General features: G+C 42.0%; 1 protein-coding gene across 1 annotated transcript; it reads right to left on the bottom strand.

Moving 5' to 3' along the window:
* DNAJA2 (DnaJ heat shock protein family (Hsp40) member A2) lies at window positions 1-16,750 on the bottom strand. Its single transcript, XM_072422113.1, has 9 exons — window positions 16,570-16,750; window positions 7,412-7,471; window positions 6,221-6,444; window positions 5,459-5,539; window positions 4,552-4,685; window positions 3,940-4,136; window positions 2,811-2,955; window positions 1,896-2,023; window positions 1-911 (listed from the first exon to the last, which is right to left on the bottom strand). Exons 1-9 carry the CDS (start codon window positions 16,645-16,647, stop codon window positions 723-725), a joined length of 1,236 nt encoding a protein of 411 aa, XP_072278214.1. The 5' UTR covers window positions 16,648-16,750; the 3' UTR covers window positions 1-722.
* Between the last annotated feature and the right edge of the window lie 3,230 nt (window positions 16,751-19,980).

Consider the following 19,980-nt stretch of genomic DNA (forward strand, 5'->3'; position numbering starts at 1 on the left):
TAACCGTACATACTTTTTTATTAACCATTCACTTGAACAAAAAAGGAGAAATAAATGGCAGAAAACGTCCATGGGTAACGTTGCGATCGTCCCCAGTCGGAACAAAATAATCAACAAGCGTGTCATCGGTACTGGAAATACAGGCCGTGAAATTGTTTATTCTATATGTAGCAGCTCATGTAAGTGCAGCCAAAAAATACACAGCTCCAAAAAAGAAAAAACACACTTTTTTTTTTTACATGTATGAAATTAAAACAGGAAACATAAAATCTACACGAGGAGCAGGCAGCCTGCAGGCGCCTGGCAGCTGCTGAGGAACTCCAGATCTCAGCATGCCCTGTTGAGATGTGGAGTTCGACAGCCAGAAGAATTACTTGTTGCCTGATTCTAATCTACACAGACTGGTAAATAAAAAAAATCAAGCAGTCGATATGGGGAGCATTAACTTTATCTCTTCTTCCTTTAAAGGGTTTTATTATGTGCTACAGAATGGTCAAAACTGCATGTAAGGTGTCTGGTTAGCTTTAAATTATACACTTTGTAAATACCATAGAACCATTTTTAAGTTACATGTACAGCAACAGAGATGTCCATATTAGAACGATTGTTTGGGCAAAATTTGGGCTAGGTTGCAGTGACCAAAAAAAAAAAAGGCAGAAGAGAAAGAGAATTCCAAAGGAAGGGGATTTTTTTTGTTGTTGTGCAACTTTGTTTTGAAAGGTTTACTGGTGCGCACACTGTACTCCTGGCCCGTGGTGGCTGCTTTCGTCATCTGAACTATCATTATAGGCTTCACGTCTCTGTCCGCTTCCCGAGCCACGAGTGCTGTCAAATTCTTGAAGATCTACTTCCTCTGCATCTGCATTGACTGTGGAGGATTCAGGTCTGGCGGGAAGGAGGTCTTCAAGTTCCTGCAGGGAAAGTGTAAAAAGCTTTGGTCATTCAGGCACAGAATTTAAAACTTAAAAAAGCTTTAGGCAAACCCACACTGACCTCTGCAGCTGCAGGCATTGTGGTATGCTCACATTTCAGAACGGAAGCAATGAAAAGCCTAACTTACTTTGCTAACCACAACAATTTTTACCAATACTTTGACAATACTTTGTAGCCATCTAATCTTTAATGCTAAAGGAGAAGTGCTCCCTAAATAGTACAAATATTTACTGTCCTTGAGGTGCCTGTGCATTACAAAGTGACAGACTTCCAGGACTCCCAAAGAAAGATGTGATATGACCGGATTTAACAAACAGCTGAACCAAGGTCATAAACAGTATGTACTGAAGGGAGGGATGTTAGGTCCGCGGAAGGAGGCAAAAAAGGTTAACAAATGTTGCTTGAAAATGCACTTTTCCTTTATTACACAGCAAATGGCCTGGAGTGTGTCACCTAAGAAGGGCTGTAACTAGTACTATGTGAAGCTTAACTCTCTAGTCAAAAGAATTTTCAGTTCCTTATTTAAGAGCGTTCAGAGGTTTTCCATGGAAAATGTTTAGGTTGTGGCCAAAACACTGTGCCTGCGTGTAGATGAATGGAAATTAAATGTATAACTAGTATAACTCAATCTAACAGACACGGTTCCTCTGTTGGTTTATATTCCACAGTTCAAGGCTTCACTGGCTGCACCTGAGATAGTATCCAATTGATTTCAATGGGGATGTCATGAGGCTAGAGTCCCATAAAAGTCTTTTGAGATCTAATGTGCAGTGATGACCAAGACAGTGAAGACCTTGGGCAATATATGTAAACAGAGGAACTGTGTCCATTGAATCAACATAAGTATGCATCTGTAAAGAAAAATCTATTAAACTTTTCTGCACCCATAACATGAAAATGTGGTGGCACGGGCATAGGCTACTCTTCCTAGGTATCTGGCAACTTCAATTTAGAGAACTCACTGTTAGTTTCTCTGGGTTGATCCAGTTGTTTTCTGGAAACTGGACATCAAACTTAATGTACAGATCTCCTTTTTCAAAGGGATTGCGGTACTGCGGCATGCCTTCACCTCGGACAACACGTACAGAGCCTAGACAAAAAAAAGAAATGTACAATTTAAACATAGCCTTCATCAGTAAGTGAAAGCTTTGACATCATTCAACACACCACATCCAAATTTCTTTTGGGATTCCAAAATACCCATTATGATTCACTCTCCTACTTTCAAAGTATCAGGAGGATTTTGTAACATCGACTTGATAAATACAGGCAAAACAATCCCTGTAACGGCCGCCAGCCAACAAGAATACTGACCACTGTGAACCTTCACAGGCTTACAAGACATGCAAATATACATAGTGAGCAGCAGCTGCATGCTGTGTACCATTAACAGGCTCACAGTTGTTGTTTACCTTGCCAACTTAAACTTCTATCCTGAATATTTGTTCCAGTTTGTCCCAACAGACCTAGAACCAAACTTGAACAATGTTTTTCCTAATGTGATGTCTAAGGCTGATGTCAACCAGCAACCACTAAACCAAATGGTGGGCAGTTAGATCTCAGCGTGCAGATGAGTGTGATCTAGTGGTGCATCATCAATGGATGTGAAAGTCAGAACATAAAAGCAGGCTGTCAATAATCCTTGATCCAAGATGGTGGCAGGGGAGGCAGAGAATGGGAAAAATGTAAACTGTAAGGATAAAATGTTAAGACTCTATTGACTAGTATATGTTCAAAAATTGTAAAAATATTAACCTTTGTTTTAGTGGCTGTAAAAACATTTTACATGGATGTAAAAGGTTCTCTTTCAAATGTGCCATCTTTACAGCTAAAGAGTTGGTTGTAAAGTTGGAATAAACAGAGATCATAAAATTTACCAGGCTCAATCACTTTTCCAGGAGGATATTTGACCACAATCTGACGCCCATCAAGGTGCTTGAAAGAAAACTGGAATCCACACAAAGCTTCAACCAGGCCAATCTTGTGTGTCATATGCAGATCATTTCCATCCCGCTGAAAGCTCTGTAAACAAAAACATTGTTACAAAAGGAGTTTCATTCCCTGCTTGATTTTTACATTACTGAGAATCCAAAACAAAGACCCTGCAAACATTTGAATGCTATAAAACTCAAAAGCCAAGCAATGTGCTCTCCCTTCTCGAAATAAATTCTCAGCATGTAAATTCAAAACAATGAATTCTGAGTGGTCCTGCACACTCAAAATAGATGATTTAGGTGAGTATAGCTTGCTTTACCAGGCAAAAAGTAGAATGGTTTAGGGGAGGGTGGTGGGAAGGTAAGGCAATGGCCAATTTCTCGCTCTGCCAGTTTGTCACAAAATGATGATCTTCAATTCTTTGAAAGTCACTAACCTAAACAAGTACTAATTCAGCATATCAAATTCCTAGAATCCAGTTACATCACTGCATGCCCTACATCAGTGGTCCCCAACCTTTCTGATAGCAGGGCCCGGTAAGATAGTATATGTACAGCTTACACTACTCTACTGCTATTCTCAGCAGCTTGGCCTCCTGTCAGCACACTAGTTGAGTATAGCAGAGTAGTGTATGAGAGCTGATGGGAATGGCAGAGAACTTTAAGCCCTACATACATTGCTCTGCTTTTCTCAGGAGCTCCTGTGTAAGCACGGTGGTTGGTAGGTCGGGGGCCGCAAATGACAGGAGGCCGCTGGTTGTGCTCCTGCTGTCACGCAGTAACTAGCTTTGGAGCAGTATAAGGAGGGCAGCCTGCGCTCCCGCTGCCATCTACCACCTGTCATTTGCGTCCCTCAAGTCAAAAGCCACGGACCGGCACCAGTCTGCGGACCTGGGGGTCGGGGACCACTGCGCTACATATTAGAGTTCCCTAATACCTAAACAACTGACAGACTGGAACTCTTTTGATGTTGATTCATCATAAGACATCTTGTTACTTTGTTTCCAGGAGATAGGCCATGTGCTATAAAAAGTTTGCCTATTTGGGTAAATTAGTTTGTCCTTTTACATACCTCATTTTCTTTTTCTTGTAGCACCAGCACTATGTCTCCAGGTTCCACCCCTGGGGCCTGGTCTGCCTCTCCAGTGAATGTGATTTTCTGTCCATGTTTCATTCCTTTGTCCACGTGAACTTCTAGGATTTTCACTTCTTTGATGACTTTTTTACCTTCACACTTTTTACAGCGATCTTTTTCATTGATTACTTCCCCTGAAAGAAAACCATACTGGACATTAGCAATTGGAGTTCACAACAGGTTTCTTTTATGGGCACATTGTTGACCGACTTATGATAGCCACTTTTCTGCAGGGATGCTTAATACATGTTTCAAGTTGCACACCAGAACACAGAGAAGTAACTAAAGCAAATGTTAAAATATTTAGCAGCAAGTATGAAAAGGAATGTGACAAAGTTCTAAGGCTTAGAGTGCCCACTGGTTAACTGCCATAGTGCCCACTATGACTGGACGTCATACAAATTTAAAAAAAATTAAAGGTTATCTGGCACTGTACTCATTCTATCTTGAAATACATTTACAATGAAATGGCAGCTTCCACAAGCATGGTACTGTGTTCTCTAACATAATACACATATTTGGGTTCAGATTCCTAAAAAAGCGTTTTACCTTCCCCATTGCAGTCGGAGCAGACAGACTGCATCTGCTGCACCATCCCTGGAGCCAGCTGTCTTATCATTATACGCACACCTCGTCCTCTGCAGGCTGTACATTTCTGAACTGCTCCACTCTTACCACCTTGTCTAAAGGGAACAAAAATACAAATCATCAATACACAGGCGCAAACTACATTTTGCATATTATTGTCAGGGAAATTACAGATGATGGAGAGCCAAAGGGACATGACTTCTGGGAATCAGGACAGAGGCATCGGATAAGCAAGCAGAAGTCATTTTTTAAGGAATCAAAATAAAATAGGAAGTTAACCTTTGCGGTGCAGAGGGAGCCGCACTATAGGGTTAGTTGTGTCATTAGAGCTCTGCTTTAAAAGAAAATACATTTTTGCTTCTTGCACTGCCCAATATAATCAGAAAAAATGCCTAATGACAATTTATCCATGTAGGAATTAATGAAGCGCACATCTAAAGGGGTGCCAAAAAATGCTTTGTCCTATTACAGCATTGTGATTTATTATAGCAGCAAGCACTGAAAAATCTTTTAGAAAGATTTCAGCAAGTCCAGTTCATTGCCTTATCAATATATAGAAAAGTAGATAGGGATCTGGATCATAAAAATCTGTGCTTCGCAAAACTAAAGCTTCATACTTTTTGGAAGGCTCTGTAAAAAGATGCTTTACACGCCCTGAATGAAGCTCAAACACTTTAAATTTTCCAATACAGCCACCTTAAGTTTTCTTCAGGCAATCATGTAACCAGAGAAGAAAGTTCTGCACATCAGCATTACTTCAGCAGACATAGGATGAACATCTGCGGATCTCAGTGAAAGATTATCAGTTGTACTGTGCATGGACGACCCAAAAGAAAGGCTAATTTCATATACATATGTACACACTCACCCGTTACAGGAACTACACAGCACGTTCTTGCTTAGCTGTAGCTTGGTTGTCTTTCCATTATATAAGTCTTCTAAAGATACTCTGGGGAAAAAAAAAAAAGAACATGTCAAGCACAGAAACACAAAAAGTTTTCATTGCAGGTAATCATCACAAATCTTCAAACAGGCAAACAAAGATTTATAGAAACTGCACATTGGCTCCCATGACCCCAACAAGAGGTTGATGTACCTGGTATGGTCACTGCTTTTTATGGCTGTTTGAAGAAGATGAAATGGAGACAAGACCTATAGAATTGTAAAGGTAGACTTGTGGAGGGGACTGTAACCTTCATATCCTGGTGGGCGTGCAAATGAACAGGTGTGCTTTGGCTTAGGTCAAAGCATGCGTGTTAAAAACCAAGCAGCCTTGGTTTCTGAGTTTCTGGAGTACTCTGGAACATATCTAAACAAATACATACCAAGCTGCCAGCATTTCAATTCTGCTTTCAGTATGGTAATTTTATTTTAAAGTATGAATATGTTTAAATTCTAAATATCTCACTGTGGAGGGTTAAGTATGAGCATCAGCATGAGCAGTCTCTTGGTGCCTAAATGTTCGCTCTCCTTGGCTAGGAATAAATAAAGTTGGTTTCAAATCTTCACTGACTGTCATTAGGACATCAGCAAGACACTTAAGATGCGTCCTGGAGGTTTAAATGTGACAAGGCAGATCAATAGGCCTTCAGATATTACAAACACATTATAAACATAAATGTGTTCTCACTTGAGTGGGTGCAACATGTCCTCTCCTCTTCTTCTGCCATTGCGACTTCGGCTCTGTCCACCCATAAACCCAAAGAGGCCCCCGCCAAAGATATGCGAGAAAATGTCATCCATGCCACCACCGCCTCCGCAACCTTCCCGCAGGCCCTGCTCTCCATACCGGTCATACAGTTCTCTCTTCTCTGGGTTGGACAGGACTTCATAAGCAAAGCTTATCTCTTTAAACTGAAATCCCCAAAAAATAAAAATGAAAGATTTAGTCACAAGATATTTTTACATTTACTAAGCAAAAGCAACAATCTCTTAATACTGAATGTGAAGCTATTGGCATGGCTAGATTAGTGATTCCCTACAGTGCCAAAGAGGGACCTGGGTGGTGAATAAAACAAGCGATAGAAGGTAGAGGAAAAAAGGCGCTGATGCCCATCCACCACCCTGAAATCAGGACCACGCATTTTACCTGTAATCAAAATAATTTCTGTGCATTCCCACAAACCAAGGAACACGCAGCAAGCAGACATTGACCTAAAGGCCAAACCAAACCTGTATTCACCAAAGCTTATCACAATGTAATGTCTGCGGCCCACAAAGCAAGAGAAATGTGTATTCATTGATGTGCTGTACTAGGGAATTCTGGACCATGTAAAAAAAAAACTCGAAGATGTAGGCACTTTCTGTGGTCTGCTTTAATTTGTTTTGATTGTTCTTTTTTTGTTCCTTGAAATCTGGCCACAAATCACTACTATTATATAGGGAGAGTCCATAGACATATGAGCACAACACAAGAAATAAACAAAGTGGTCTTTCCACTTGGGCAGCAGGGCAGAGGTGGAAAAGCAAAAAAGAGTTGACCATGTTCTGATGTGGAGGATGTTAAGGGAAAACTGCACAGCTCCTCATAGGTAAAACACAAGTTTATTTTATTACATACAAATCTAGGAGCAGAATAAAAGGACAAACTTCATTTCTTTTCACAAATTGGAAAAACTAAAATTTTAAGCAACGTTTCCCATACACGTTTATCTGTATATTTGATGTCAAGGTACAAAAGGGAATTCTTTAGCTGAAGTTGCTAATTGTGCACTTTATTATTTATAAGCTCATCACACACCAGTCCCTTTATCTCTGACTGATTCACTGACATGGTGCCAAGTCCTTTCCTTTCTATGAACAGTTGTGCTGCACTGCTTACCTTATCTCCTGCATTTGGGTTCTTATCTGGATGGTATTCCTTGGCCAGCTTGCGGTAAGCCTAAAGTAAAAAGATAAGAGAAAGAGTCAAATACTAGCCAAGGTATCAAATTATCAGAAAGACAATAAATAAATGACAGGAAGATATTCTGCAATCATTTTATATAACACTGAAATGGACCCTGTGAGGTGTACAAAAAATACTGCTTGGATGTCCCTGTAACAGAACAGGTTTATATTAGGGTTGAGCAATGAATACCTTTACCTTTCAGAATTCTTGTGCCTCCTACCTTCCCTCTCTTAGCGTAACTAAGCCAGCAATACTCACCTGTCCCATCAAAAAGTGCTGCCATCTTGGCCCCCTATTCTCTTCCCAAAAAGGATCTCTGGCCATCTAGATTGGATGGGATTATGTACCTCCTGAACAGGAGTTCATTCATTGATCAGCATGTGCAAGGGAAACCAAAATTGTCAGGTATCCCTGCAACAAATATTTGACAGCTGGGCAACGATCAAACAGGTAAGAACAAATGCAGAACGGGCATTGCTTATCCCAAGGTGATCACCAATTGTGCAAAGTTGGACTTTTGTTCCACTTTAGGCATTTTTCCCTAACATGTGCACAGACTTACATCCTCTGACCCCAAAGTTGCTGCTGATTCTGGTAACAATACAGGGACAACTTTCCAATCCACACAGCTATCCAAAAATACAACAATGGCAGACAACAAAACTAGCCGGCATATTACCATCACGGAGCATCAGCGGTCCATAATTAATATAAAAAAAAAAAAAACAGTTACTCCTAGAATAAAACCTGTTTTTAAAGAGCACGTAAGTGACCACTGTTAAGAAAAAAATAAACACTAACAATAAATTATTTGCACTTTTTTGGTCTGTTAAATATACACATGAAAGTGTTTTTGGACATCTGTTTGACATTGCCAGAAACTCTGTGAACTTGATAACTTGCAGTGCTCTCCAAGGACTGATAAAAGAGATGAAGAGAAGTGTCTGTTGTTTTTAAACAAAGATGACAACACGTGCTTTAAAATTCAGAGCTGAAAACATACTGTGTTGTTATATCAAAGAGAAGACCAGTAGAACGCAATGGGATGCATTTATAAATGATTCATCTGTCATATTGCTTATACATATACCTTTTCCTATTGTGACAGCTATGCACTTTGATAAATGACCACTAGGTAGCAGAACAAGTCATTGTTTTTTAATAGGAACTGAAATGAGATAATGGAACACCGCTCAGCGAATTTCTGACGAATTGACAGGGGAATCATTTATAAATAGAGCCCTTATACTTCTGGTACCCATTTATAATCCAGGTACCCATATCAGACACCACAAACAATGGCAGTGACCTCCTTTGTTTAGTTGCAGTTAAGCTGCGTACACACGTGCAATAATTATCGTTGGAAACAAATGACCGTTTGTCTGATAATCATTAACGAAAAAAGTGCGTAAAAAACGACACCGATGAACAAGGATTGTGGCTGGAAACAAACAACCATCCCGGCGGATCTGTTTGGGCGACGATCGTTCGATATCTATTGTGTGTACGGTCGTTCAGTGATCGTGGATGGTTCTGCAGTACACTTTCTCTTTACATGTCACTTCCTGAATTGTTTAAACGATCGTATCTAGTGTGTGTACATTATTGGTGGATTATATTTGAATGATCGTATTGTTACAGCATGTACAGAACTGTGCACAATACGATCATTAAAAATAATTGTGCATAATCGTTAGTCGTTCATTTTCTAACGACAATTATTGCACGTGTGTAGCTAGCTTTAGGCAGTATGGAATGGTCACCAACCTTCCTGCATAGGCCAGAGAGAGAAGTATTTTAAGCAATTTTCTTTTACAATCAGCAATTAACATTAACCCCCCCCCTTGCCGACCAGCACGGTGTTCCTAATTTGTCAAATTGTAGTAGGTTATTGCATTATCAGTGCAGAATGATCAGGAATGAGATTTTTAGTTAGCTCAGCCTATGTTGCTGAAAAATTTGGACTGGTTGCCTTGGGAACTGAATTCTATCCGGCTATACGATATAATACTAAATAAACCTGTGCACCAATTATTGAATTCTACTGTCGGAAAGCATAATACCAGAGGTAACAAACAGCAATATGAGAATAATGAAATAACAAAAACACAAGAAGACTGCAGGGTGACTAAATCTTTGCGTATTATCTGAGGGACAAAAGAAAAAAAAGTTTGCGTGATAAAATGCAAATCATACAACAACTTATTTAACCTGGCCCAACAGATATCTCTCCGAATCCTAAACCTGCTGGAAGGTGAACTATACCATTTCCATGTAAATCCTCTCCTACCCAATCTGCTTGTGTGTGAGAACCATAAGGAGATTAATAAACACACACAAATGTAACAAATTGCAGCTTAGTCTATGTGTGTTTGTATTAGTTTTTACTTCCCAGGCAAAGAATTTTTCAAGCCAGTACAGAGAAGAAAAATCATAAAAGCTTGATGAAATAAGAACTAATGCAACCACCAAATCCAAGGACAGGTAACGGTGAGCAATTTTGTGCTCTAAAGACAGTTCAATATATTTTTAATACAAAAATGTAGCACACGTGTAATATTTTCTTATGAATATGTGCTTTGCTTTTGCTGTGTTAACTATAAGTGCCTTTATTACAGCAGGGAATAACAATGTTGTGCCTGGACTGTAACACATACATATTGGGCACACATAGGGGCAGCACAGTGGTTCAGTGGTTAACACTTTGGCCTTTGATACACTAGGTTCCAGGTTTGAATCTCGGCTAGGGCACTATCCGCATGGAGTTTGCAGGTTCTCCCCATGATTGCGTGGGTTTCCTCCCACATTCCAAAAACATCTAGGTTAATTGGCTTCCACCCATCTTGACCTTAGCCTGTGGTAATGACATATGACTATGGTAGGGACATTAGATTGTGAACCCCTTTGAAGGACAGCTAGTGACATGACTAAGAACTTTGTGCAGCGCTGCGTAATATGTGGGTGCTTTATAAATAAGGTGTAATAATAATAACAGCAAAAGTACAGCCCATTGCCAAACACACATTTTGCTTTCAGTTGAGATATAGAACAAAATCAACTATGCCTTGTGTTGTGTTGTGTGAATAATATTCCCCCACACTACTAGATTGTAAGCTCTTCGGGGCAGGGTCCTCACCGCCTGTATCACTGACTGTATTAGGCGGTCATTTACAACCCCTATTTAATTTACAGCGCTGCGTAATATGTTGGCGCTATATAAATCCTGTTTATTATTATTAATAATAATGTAATGTACTAAACCACTGTGAATATCAAACTATTAATGTTTTTTTCCTTAACAAAATAGAGTTTTGAATGGGAGGGGGAGCATGTGACGGGGTGACAGTGCAAGAGAACAGGTGAATATCAGCACAGAGCGCTTCTATTATAGAAAGTGCCTAAAAGTACTAAACATTACGAGCAGGCAGAGGTTGTATTGCAGAAGGGACAGGTGATGTCCCTTCTAAAATCACCTGTCCCTACCCCACTGTACATACCGGGTGTTGGATCTTAGGCCATCTTGATTGCCCATACCAAGAGGATGTAACTGCTGTACATGCGCACAAGAGTTCATTCATTCCCAGCCTGGGGGGATGCCAGGATACCCTGCATTGTGCACAGAGCTTTGCATGCCCAGCTCAGTGTATCCTTAAAAAAATATATTGACAACAGACAGGTAAGTATGTTTTATTGCAGAAGGAACACTGCCTAACAAAACCCTGCCTGCTCCCAATTTGTCCCAAATGTGAAACTACAGCTCCACTTTAACTTCAAAGCAAAAAAAAAGGCAACACAGACTGCACCAAAAGTGTAGCTTTACCATGAAATACCTGCTGTACAGCCAAACCAAGCAAGATGTCCAAGACATGCCCTAAAACAGGGTTTCTTATCCTTTATAACATTGGGGAACACTTAAAATAATTTTCAAGTCTTTAGGGAACCCCTCCTATAATTATATCCACAGAACACATTACATTAGTGCGGAGGCCGGTGGGAAAAAGGTCACCCTTACAGACAGCCAAAGAGATCATTGGTGTCACTTAGTCTGACCTGAGGCGCACAGAATGCCTATTGCTCAAGGAACCTCTAGGAACCCTGGTTTAGACCCTTCTTGTGACTTCCTGTTCACTTTCACCAGCGTTGTAGCAAAGAGAAGTAAAATGATTGCAGCTATGGAGGCTGACATTAAAGTGCACCTAGTTCAGCCTTTCTCGATACTTTTTTTTTTTTTTTTTTGGGGGGGGGTCTATATTTATTATATTCACAGTACATTAGTGTGGTAGTCAGTTCCTCTTACATTGCTGGTCAGCTTTATAGATAGCCTAAAAGATAATTGGGAGGGGTCACCTAAAGTGACCAGAGAAGCGCAAATTGCTCAATGAACCCCTAGCAACCTCTGAAGGAACCCTGGTTGAGAAACACTAAATTAAAGTCTACATTTTAGGCATCCCCAGCAGTGCATGTCTCAGCAGAGCCATTGTACCGTGACCCCTTAGGCTACATACACACATCAGATGATTCTGGTCCGATAATCGCCTCAGGGCTGATATTGGACGAGAATCTGGCATGTGTACAGCGCTCGTTGTTCGTCGATCCGTCCTGGCGGATCCATGAACAACGAACAATCGTAATAAAAGTGAAGGGGAGAGAGAAAGCAGCGGCGTGCCGCTATGTTGTTCTCCCCTCTCCATGGAGCAGAACAACGCTGTATGTACAACACTTGTTCATGCTTCGTGCAGTCTTTTGCTGCTGGAAAAGATCGTGAAAGATCATTTCCAACGACAATTACTGCATGTGTGTACATAGCCTTAGTATCAGGGACTGGGACCCCCTAGTATCAGCAGTGCCAATTTTATTAAACCTTTCAAGCATTATTGCCCTCGGTGCTCTGAGAGTTTAACACTGTTTAGCATCAAGTGGAGAAAGTAAAAAAACACCAGTGGTTCTATTTACCAAGAATCTAAATCTTAAATGATCTTTTCAGCAGGTTACTTACACAATAGTGCTACATTGGCCAATATCAAACTTTTTAAAATTCTATTGTGTCGTCATTTCTTAATCTGATGCTTCATCCCAGAACTTTGTGTGACTCAGAGTATATTAATAGCTCATTATAATCTCTCCCTTATAATTAAACTTGTCATATATTGTCACATCACACTTGGCACAGTACAACAAGTCGCTGTTGTAATAAAAACACAAGAAAATATGAGAGAAGGATGAATTGTGAGCTGGGTTTTGTGTGGCAGCACAACACTGCTGTCACCTAGCACACGAGTATATTATTAGGATATGAGAGATGCAGCAAATCCCCGATAGCACAGCCAACAATGACGTCATGGATTTTCCCGTATTGCCTGCGTGTGACATCACGAGTTTACTCCGGGGGGAGCAGCTGAATTCGGGGAAAGTTCAGGAAATATGAAGCACGTTATGTACCAGAAATGAATATCAACTAATGAAGAATCTGGGAATGAAGTTAGTCTAATCATGGCAACAGCAGCCATTCTCAAGCAACTCAATTGTCAGAAACAATGGGCCAAATTTATTAAAGCTCTCCTAGGCTGGAGAGGATACACTTTAGTGAAGCTGGTCGATCCAGCAAACCTGGAATGGATTTCTTCAAAGTCTTTTGCTATGCTGATGAAAGTGAATCCTCTCCAGCCTAGGAGAGCTTTTCTAAATCAGGTCCAATATCTATCCTTTTCACAAAAATGATATATGTGGGAGGGGGGAGTTACAAAGAATTCCCCCCTAGCTGGGACACAAACAGCACCTGTATTTTACTTACATTAGGTGGTTCTGGTTTACAACTCTCATTAATCCGACCCCAATGCTGGTCACACACATGGATCGAATCAAATAATCTCTGATTGAATTTAACAAACGTTGCAAACCATTGACCTTCTAACAAAACTTGCAAACCATTGACCTTCTATCTGATTGAGTCCTCGATTTTTTAATCAACCACATAAATGTTCATGTACACAATTCCGATCCAATATTTTATCAAATAATCCTGTTCTAGCAAACAACTGAAAGATAACATGTTTAAAACATTTGAAGTGTGCCTATAGGTCTCTTTTTAGGTGTTGGATGACGTAAGGAAGAGTTATGCACTTGTGATAGTAATGAAACAGAGTACAGAGTACAAGTACCAACTCTGCAGACCTGGATGTCAAAACAAAAGTTGTGAAAAAATCCTGTAATAGGGACACCTTTCTGGGATAACTGTTATTCCCTTTGGAGAGATTTCCTTGTATTTCCTGTTGCATCCCTAGGACAGGAAAGGAAGTCTCCTCAGTGATTGCAAACAGCAAAATATAGAGCTAAAGAATGGTTTTAGTCCCAACATCCAAGCAAATATCAATAGCCGCTCCCATAAATTGGGTATAAAGATGATGAAGAAAGGGACAGAGTATAGCTAGGGTTTTGTGCAGCAAAGAGAAATTTGTATTAAAAAAAATCAAGTTCAGAACAGCAGTTTCCAGCAAAAAAATCATCCAAAGAATTTATTTTGTCTCTTCCACATTAATTAGCATGGGAAGATTGTCCAATTAACTAGACTGAGAAATCCCTAATTTATTAGATACAGAACTTCTCTTATCCCTACACCTACAATGACCTTGAATCACCTCCACATGCCGAACTTTGCACAGGATGGAACTCTCATCCATTCCAGAGACTGTGTTGTGTACTTATATACTTATCCCTGAGATATCCCTCACATGAGGACTTCACCTTATTTCAACCTTTGAAAAACGTTCTCCGCCAAATCCCCTGAAGAAGCCGATAAGCGAAATGCGTCGGGTTAAGAGATGTTCATTATCTAATAAATTTGGGATTTCACTGTCTAGTTAATTGGTCAATCTTCCAAAACTAATTATTGTGGGAGACCAAATAAATTCTTTGGATGATATTTTTGCTGGAAACTTTTTTTTATCATTTCTCTTTGCTGCACAAGACCCTAGCTATACTCTGTCTCTTTCTTCATCATTTTTTACCCAATTTAGGGGAGTGGCTATTGATATTTGCTTGTTGGGACTAACATCATTCTTTAGCTCTATATTTTGTTGTCTGCAAGCACTAAAGAGACTTCCCTTTACTTCCTGTTCCAGGGATGCAACCGGAAATACAAGAAAATCTCCCCAAAGGGAACAACAGCTATCCCGGAAAGGTGTCCCTATTGGAGGATTTTTCTCTGATATTGAGTTAGTATTTCTGTCCCATTATCAGCACAAATAAAAGGGTACAAATCTCTCCAGCGGGGACACAAATGGCAATATGGCAAAAAACTTTTAGTATGAACTTGATTTTTATAATACAAATTTCTCTTTGTCGCACAAAACCCTAGCTATACTCGGTCTCTTTCTTCATCATCCGGACAGCAAGGATGGAGTATACAAACCTGGACATTTCCCCAAATCCCAATAGACCTGGACACTTGTGTGGGTTCCAGAGACCAAGGGCAAATTCAATCAATCATCAGTCGCCCAGAATAATGATTTTCATTCTTTAAATTTTAAATCAAGTTGCACATCACGTTCACATGTATGGTCACCGCCACTACAGATTGTCGCACCACCGATTGAAGCAGTGCGGCACATGTGGCCGCCTCTTCACCCAAAAGCAGCGCCTTGATCTCCTCTTCCACGACAACTCCCAGTGCCACCGAACAGACACAGCAAGTGCTTTAAGAAGAGGCTCTAAAAAAGGTTATTTTCACAGATTTCAGCAATCACACCGACCTGGCTATATATATATATATATATATATGACACATTTACATCTATGGGACAGTTTCTAACTTCCCTGAACTGTATTATAGGATCATCTTCAAAATCTGCCCCTACCTGTCCACAGAGACCACTAAACTCCTTGTACAGCTCTCATCTGGACTACTGTAACCTCCTCCTCTCTGGTATTCCACTAACCCAACTCTCTCCTCTACAATCTATTATGAATGCTGCAGCCAGACTCATCCATCCTTCCCACCTACCTAGCCCATACACAGCCTTCCCACCTACCTACCCCATACATAGCCTTCCTACCTACCTACCCCATACACAGCCTTCCCACCTACCTACCCCATACACAGCCTTCCCACTTCTCTTCTGCTGCCACTCTTTGTAGTTCTCTTCATTGGCTTCCATTTCACCTGAGAATCTAATTCATCTCCTGTGCTTTGCCTTCAAATCCCCCCACAGCTCTTTCCCCACCTACCTACCTGATACACAAATCCTTCCACAGTTCTTGTCCCATTTACCTTTCTGACCTGATAGAAAAATAATCCCCCTAGCTGTCCTATTCCCTCCTCCAATGACCTACTGACTTCCTCACTCATAACCTCATCACACGCAAGGCTCCAAGACTTTTCTAGAGCTGCCCAACTCTCTGACAACGCTTCAATCTCACCTACCCGTCTTCTATTGTCTTTCGAATCCCTCACTACTCACCCACCATTCTACATCCCCCCTCCTATTGGATGATACTTCCCCCACCTCCTAGATTGTAAGCTCTTCTGGGCAGGGTCCTTCCCTCGTGCGTTATTGACTGTATACACCTGTCATTTGCAACCCCTATTTAATGTACAGTGCTGTTTAATATGTTGGTGCTATATAAATCCTGTTTGATAATAAAAGGATGGATGATTTTTTTTAAATAAAATTTCACATTTTTCTTTCAGAATGTCCTTTCATGAAGCCCCTCCTGTGTCAATTTCACTTGGTGCAAACCAACAATGCAGCCTGCACACCTGTAGGCCCAAAACCAGCTGAGTAATAGTAGAAGAGCAGAAACAACAACAATGCAGGCTGCAGGGGGAGGAGCCTGGTTACCCCAAGGCCGTGTGCAGGCCACGCCTCCCAAAGATAAGCCCGGTGTCCACGCTCCCCCTCCTTTTTCTAATAAGGCCGGTGTTCAGACTTCCTTATCTGATAACGTCGGTCTCCAGGCCCCCCTTTTGCTAAGGTCTGCCGATTCCCCAAAGTCCGTATCTAGGCACCCCTACCTCCGCCTCAGCACAGGCCGGTCTCCAGGCCCCCCAAGTGATCCCCATTCCGTGTTAGGCCCGGCGCCCCCTGACTCACCTTCTTCAGCTCGTTCTCGCTGGCTCCGGGTTGTACTCCGAGCAGGTCGTACAGCTTGGTGTCGACGACGTTAGCCATGTCGGGGTTCTAGGGCTTACTATGGCAGGGACGGGAAGAAGGAGAGAGACCCGGGGGGAACGAGGACAGAAAGAGGCCGGAAACCAGGACGACAACGTCACATGCCCACGTGATCCGCTGACGTCACGTGTCACCGCCCATTCGCTGGGAACAATCCCATGTTTACTGCACCAGGAAGGCGGAAGGGGGCGCTACAGGTCTCGGGGGGGAGGGAATGGAAGGGAAGCTTGGGACTTGTAGTGTCACAAATTGGTGACCTTTTAAAAAGTGTTTATACCATTACAGCACTGCCACTATAAAAATGCAACAATGTGTATAACAAAGTATATGTAATTATTATATAGATTAGTAAAGGCCTGAAACCCCTCCCAGAGTAACTGAGCTGTCTGTGGACCATTGGGGGGGATTTCTCTTTACTTTCTGTCTCAGAGATGCAGCAGGAAGTGAAAGTAAATTTCCCAAAGAGAAGGGTAATAACCTTTCTAGTTGTCACCTGAACACACTTCCCCATCGGCAGATTTCCCGTTATTTCCGTTTTGGTTATAAAGTTAATTTATTCATCACAGTATAGTTACAATTTCCAAGTGTCCAATCAGTTCCTCCCATGGCGTGTAGGCAGACATAGGGAAGAGGGCGAGGGTCCTGGACTCCCCTCAGCCAATAGGGCCCTAAGTCAGTTCTGCACAGGGGCCCACTCTTGGCTACGTACACCACTGCTCCTAGGTTCATCATAAACTTAACAATCCCTGTCATGCCTAGGCATTCCTGGTATCGGGAGATGGACACCTCATGTCTCTGCTGCCAATAAAAAGCAAAACCCTACCAAGGTCTATCCTGACCAAAACAGTGAGAGAAAAGTGATATCATTACCTTACATTTCTAACCCATTCTCTATATTCTGGGCTGGGGTGTAACACCAGAGGTATGGGGTGAAGGGGTGAGGTGTAACATTTGGGTTTGGGGTGATGGGGTGGGGTGTAACATTTGGGTTTGGGGTGATGGGGTGTACCATTTTGGGTATAGGGTGATGGGGGGTGGGGGTGGGGTGTAACATATGGGGAATAGGGTGATGGGGGTGGGGTGTAACATTTGGGGTATAGGGTGATGGGGGTGGGGTGTAACATTTTAGGGGTAGGATGTTGGAGTGAGGTGTAACATGTGGGTTATGGGGTGATGGGAGTGGGGTGTAACATTTGGAGTATGGGGTGTTGGGGAGGGGGGCTAACATTTGGGGTATAAGGTGATGGGGGTGGGGTGTAACATTTTGGGTATAGGGTGTTGGGGAGGGGGTGGGGTGTAACATTTGGGGTATAGGGTGATAGGGGTGTAACATTTGGGGTATGGGTAGGGGGTGTAATATTTTGGGTATTGGGTGTTGGGGTGGGGTGTAACATTTTGGGTTTGGGGTTTTTTATCGAGTTTAGGGTAACCCTGGGTAAAGGAGGGGTTGTAACCAGGGGCAAATTAAACCAACAGTGGTCCCTGTACAGAAGTGATTTGCCCCCAACACCCCTTTCTCCCACCAGACTGACTTTAGCCCCCTGTTGGCTGTGGATGGTCCAGGACTCTTATGCAGCAGCCCACCTTGCACCTCCATATGTCTGCCCCTGGATGTAACAATTGAATATATGATGAAGAATGTGATGACATGGGGTGTAAAATTGGGGTGTGTGGTGTATGTATGTATGTGGTGGACACATATTGTAAGACCTGGGAATTTGGGGGTGTGCAACAAGGGTATATAGGTTGATGATCTGGAAGGGGTTCGGGATGGGGGGGGGGTATTCAGTGCCTGAGGGCAGAGTTGCATATGGACAGTTAAAGAACTCCAATCGCAGGGTGACTGCCGAACCCTTGGAAAGTATGGACCAAAGCTGCAGGTGCTGATTCAAGAACATGACTACAGGACCCACTTGAGGCCAATACAAGCTGTGGCCGATAGGGGGCGTTACCAGCCAGTCTGAGGTTTGTAGTAGGTGGAATAAAAGGCATTAGAATGGCAAACTATTAAAATAAAATGTCAGCCACATAGGGTGAGCATTGTTTTTAATCAGTCAAACAGATTTCCAGGAGCAGCAGCAGTAAAGCGCAAATTCCAAATCTCCTCCTGAGATATTTGTGTTAACAACACTGTTATTCTTCCCTCCCCTCAGGCACTTTGTCTTGGTGTCACCTTTAATTCTGCCCTCTCATTTAACCCCCCATATTCAGAACATTTCCAGGTCCTGTCACATTCACCTACGCAACATCTCTGTCCCCAGAGACCACCAAACTCCTTGTACACGCTCTTATCATCTCTCGTCTGGACTACTGTAACCTCCTCCTCTCTGGTATTCCACTAACCTGACTCTCTCTTCTACAATCTATTATGATTGCTGGAGCCAGACTCATCCATCCTGCCCACCTACCTACCCCATACACAGCCTTCCCACCTACCTACCCCATACACAGCCTTCCCACCTAACTACCCCATACACATACACAGCCTGCCCACCTACCTACCCCATACACAGCCTGCCCACCTACCTACCCCATACACAGCCTGCCCACCTACCTACCCCATACACAGCCTTCCCATCACTTCAAGCTCCTGTGCTTTGCCTTCAAATCCCCCAACAGTTGTTGTCCCACTGACCTTTCTGCACTGATAGAAAAATACCCCCCTAGCCTCTCTCTCCTCCAATGACCTACTAATGAATTCCTCACTCATAACCTCCTCACACGCACGGCTCCAAGACTTTTCTAGAGCTGCCCCCACTCTCTGGAATGGTCTTCCTCGTCCTATTTGACTTGCTCCTACTTTCTACTCATTAAATAGAGAACTCAAAACCCATTTTTTTCAAACTTGCCTACCCATCTTCTTCTGCATTTTGAAACCCTTACTACCTCCCACTATTCCATATCCCCCCTGCTATTGTGTGATACTTCCTCCACCTACTAGATTGTAAGCTCTTGGGGTCAGGGTCCTCCCTTCCTCCTGTGTCACTGTCTGTATCTGTCTGTCATTTGCATGTTGGTGCTATATAAATCCTGTTTAGTAATAATAATAAATTGCGTAGCATTTTAAGCAGTCTGTGTTGCAATGCTGCAGCTCACAATTAGAACAAATGGCTGACCCCTGTACATATAATATTACAAATGACATGTAGAAACAAGTTTCGCTGTCATATACATAAAGCAGATTTTGTATGTAAGACGTCGCCGCCTGCACAGTTTCGCCTTCTCGTTTATACAAAGCAGCCGCCATCTCTATGGTAACAGTTCATTACTACAACATAGCCGTCTTATATTGGCTTCTAACGACAGGCGGTATCCATGCAATGTGATTGGTAA

Source organism: Pyxicephalus adspersus, chromosome 9, assembly GCF_032062135.1.
Source record: "Pyxicephalus adspersus chromosome 9, UCB_Pads_2.0, whole genome shotgun sequence".
In the NCBI taxonomy this organism is placed as follows: domain Eukaryota; kingdom Metazoa; phylum Chordata; class Amphibia; order Anura; family Pyxicephalidae; genus Pyxicephalus; species Pyxicephalus adspersus.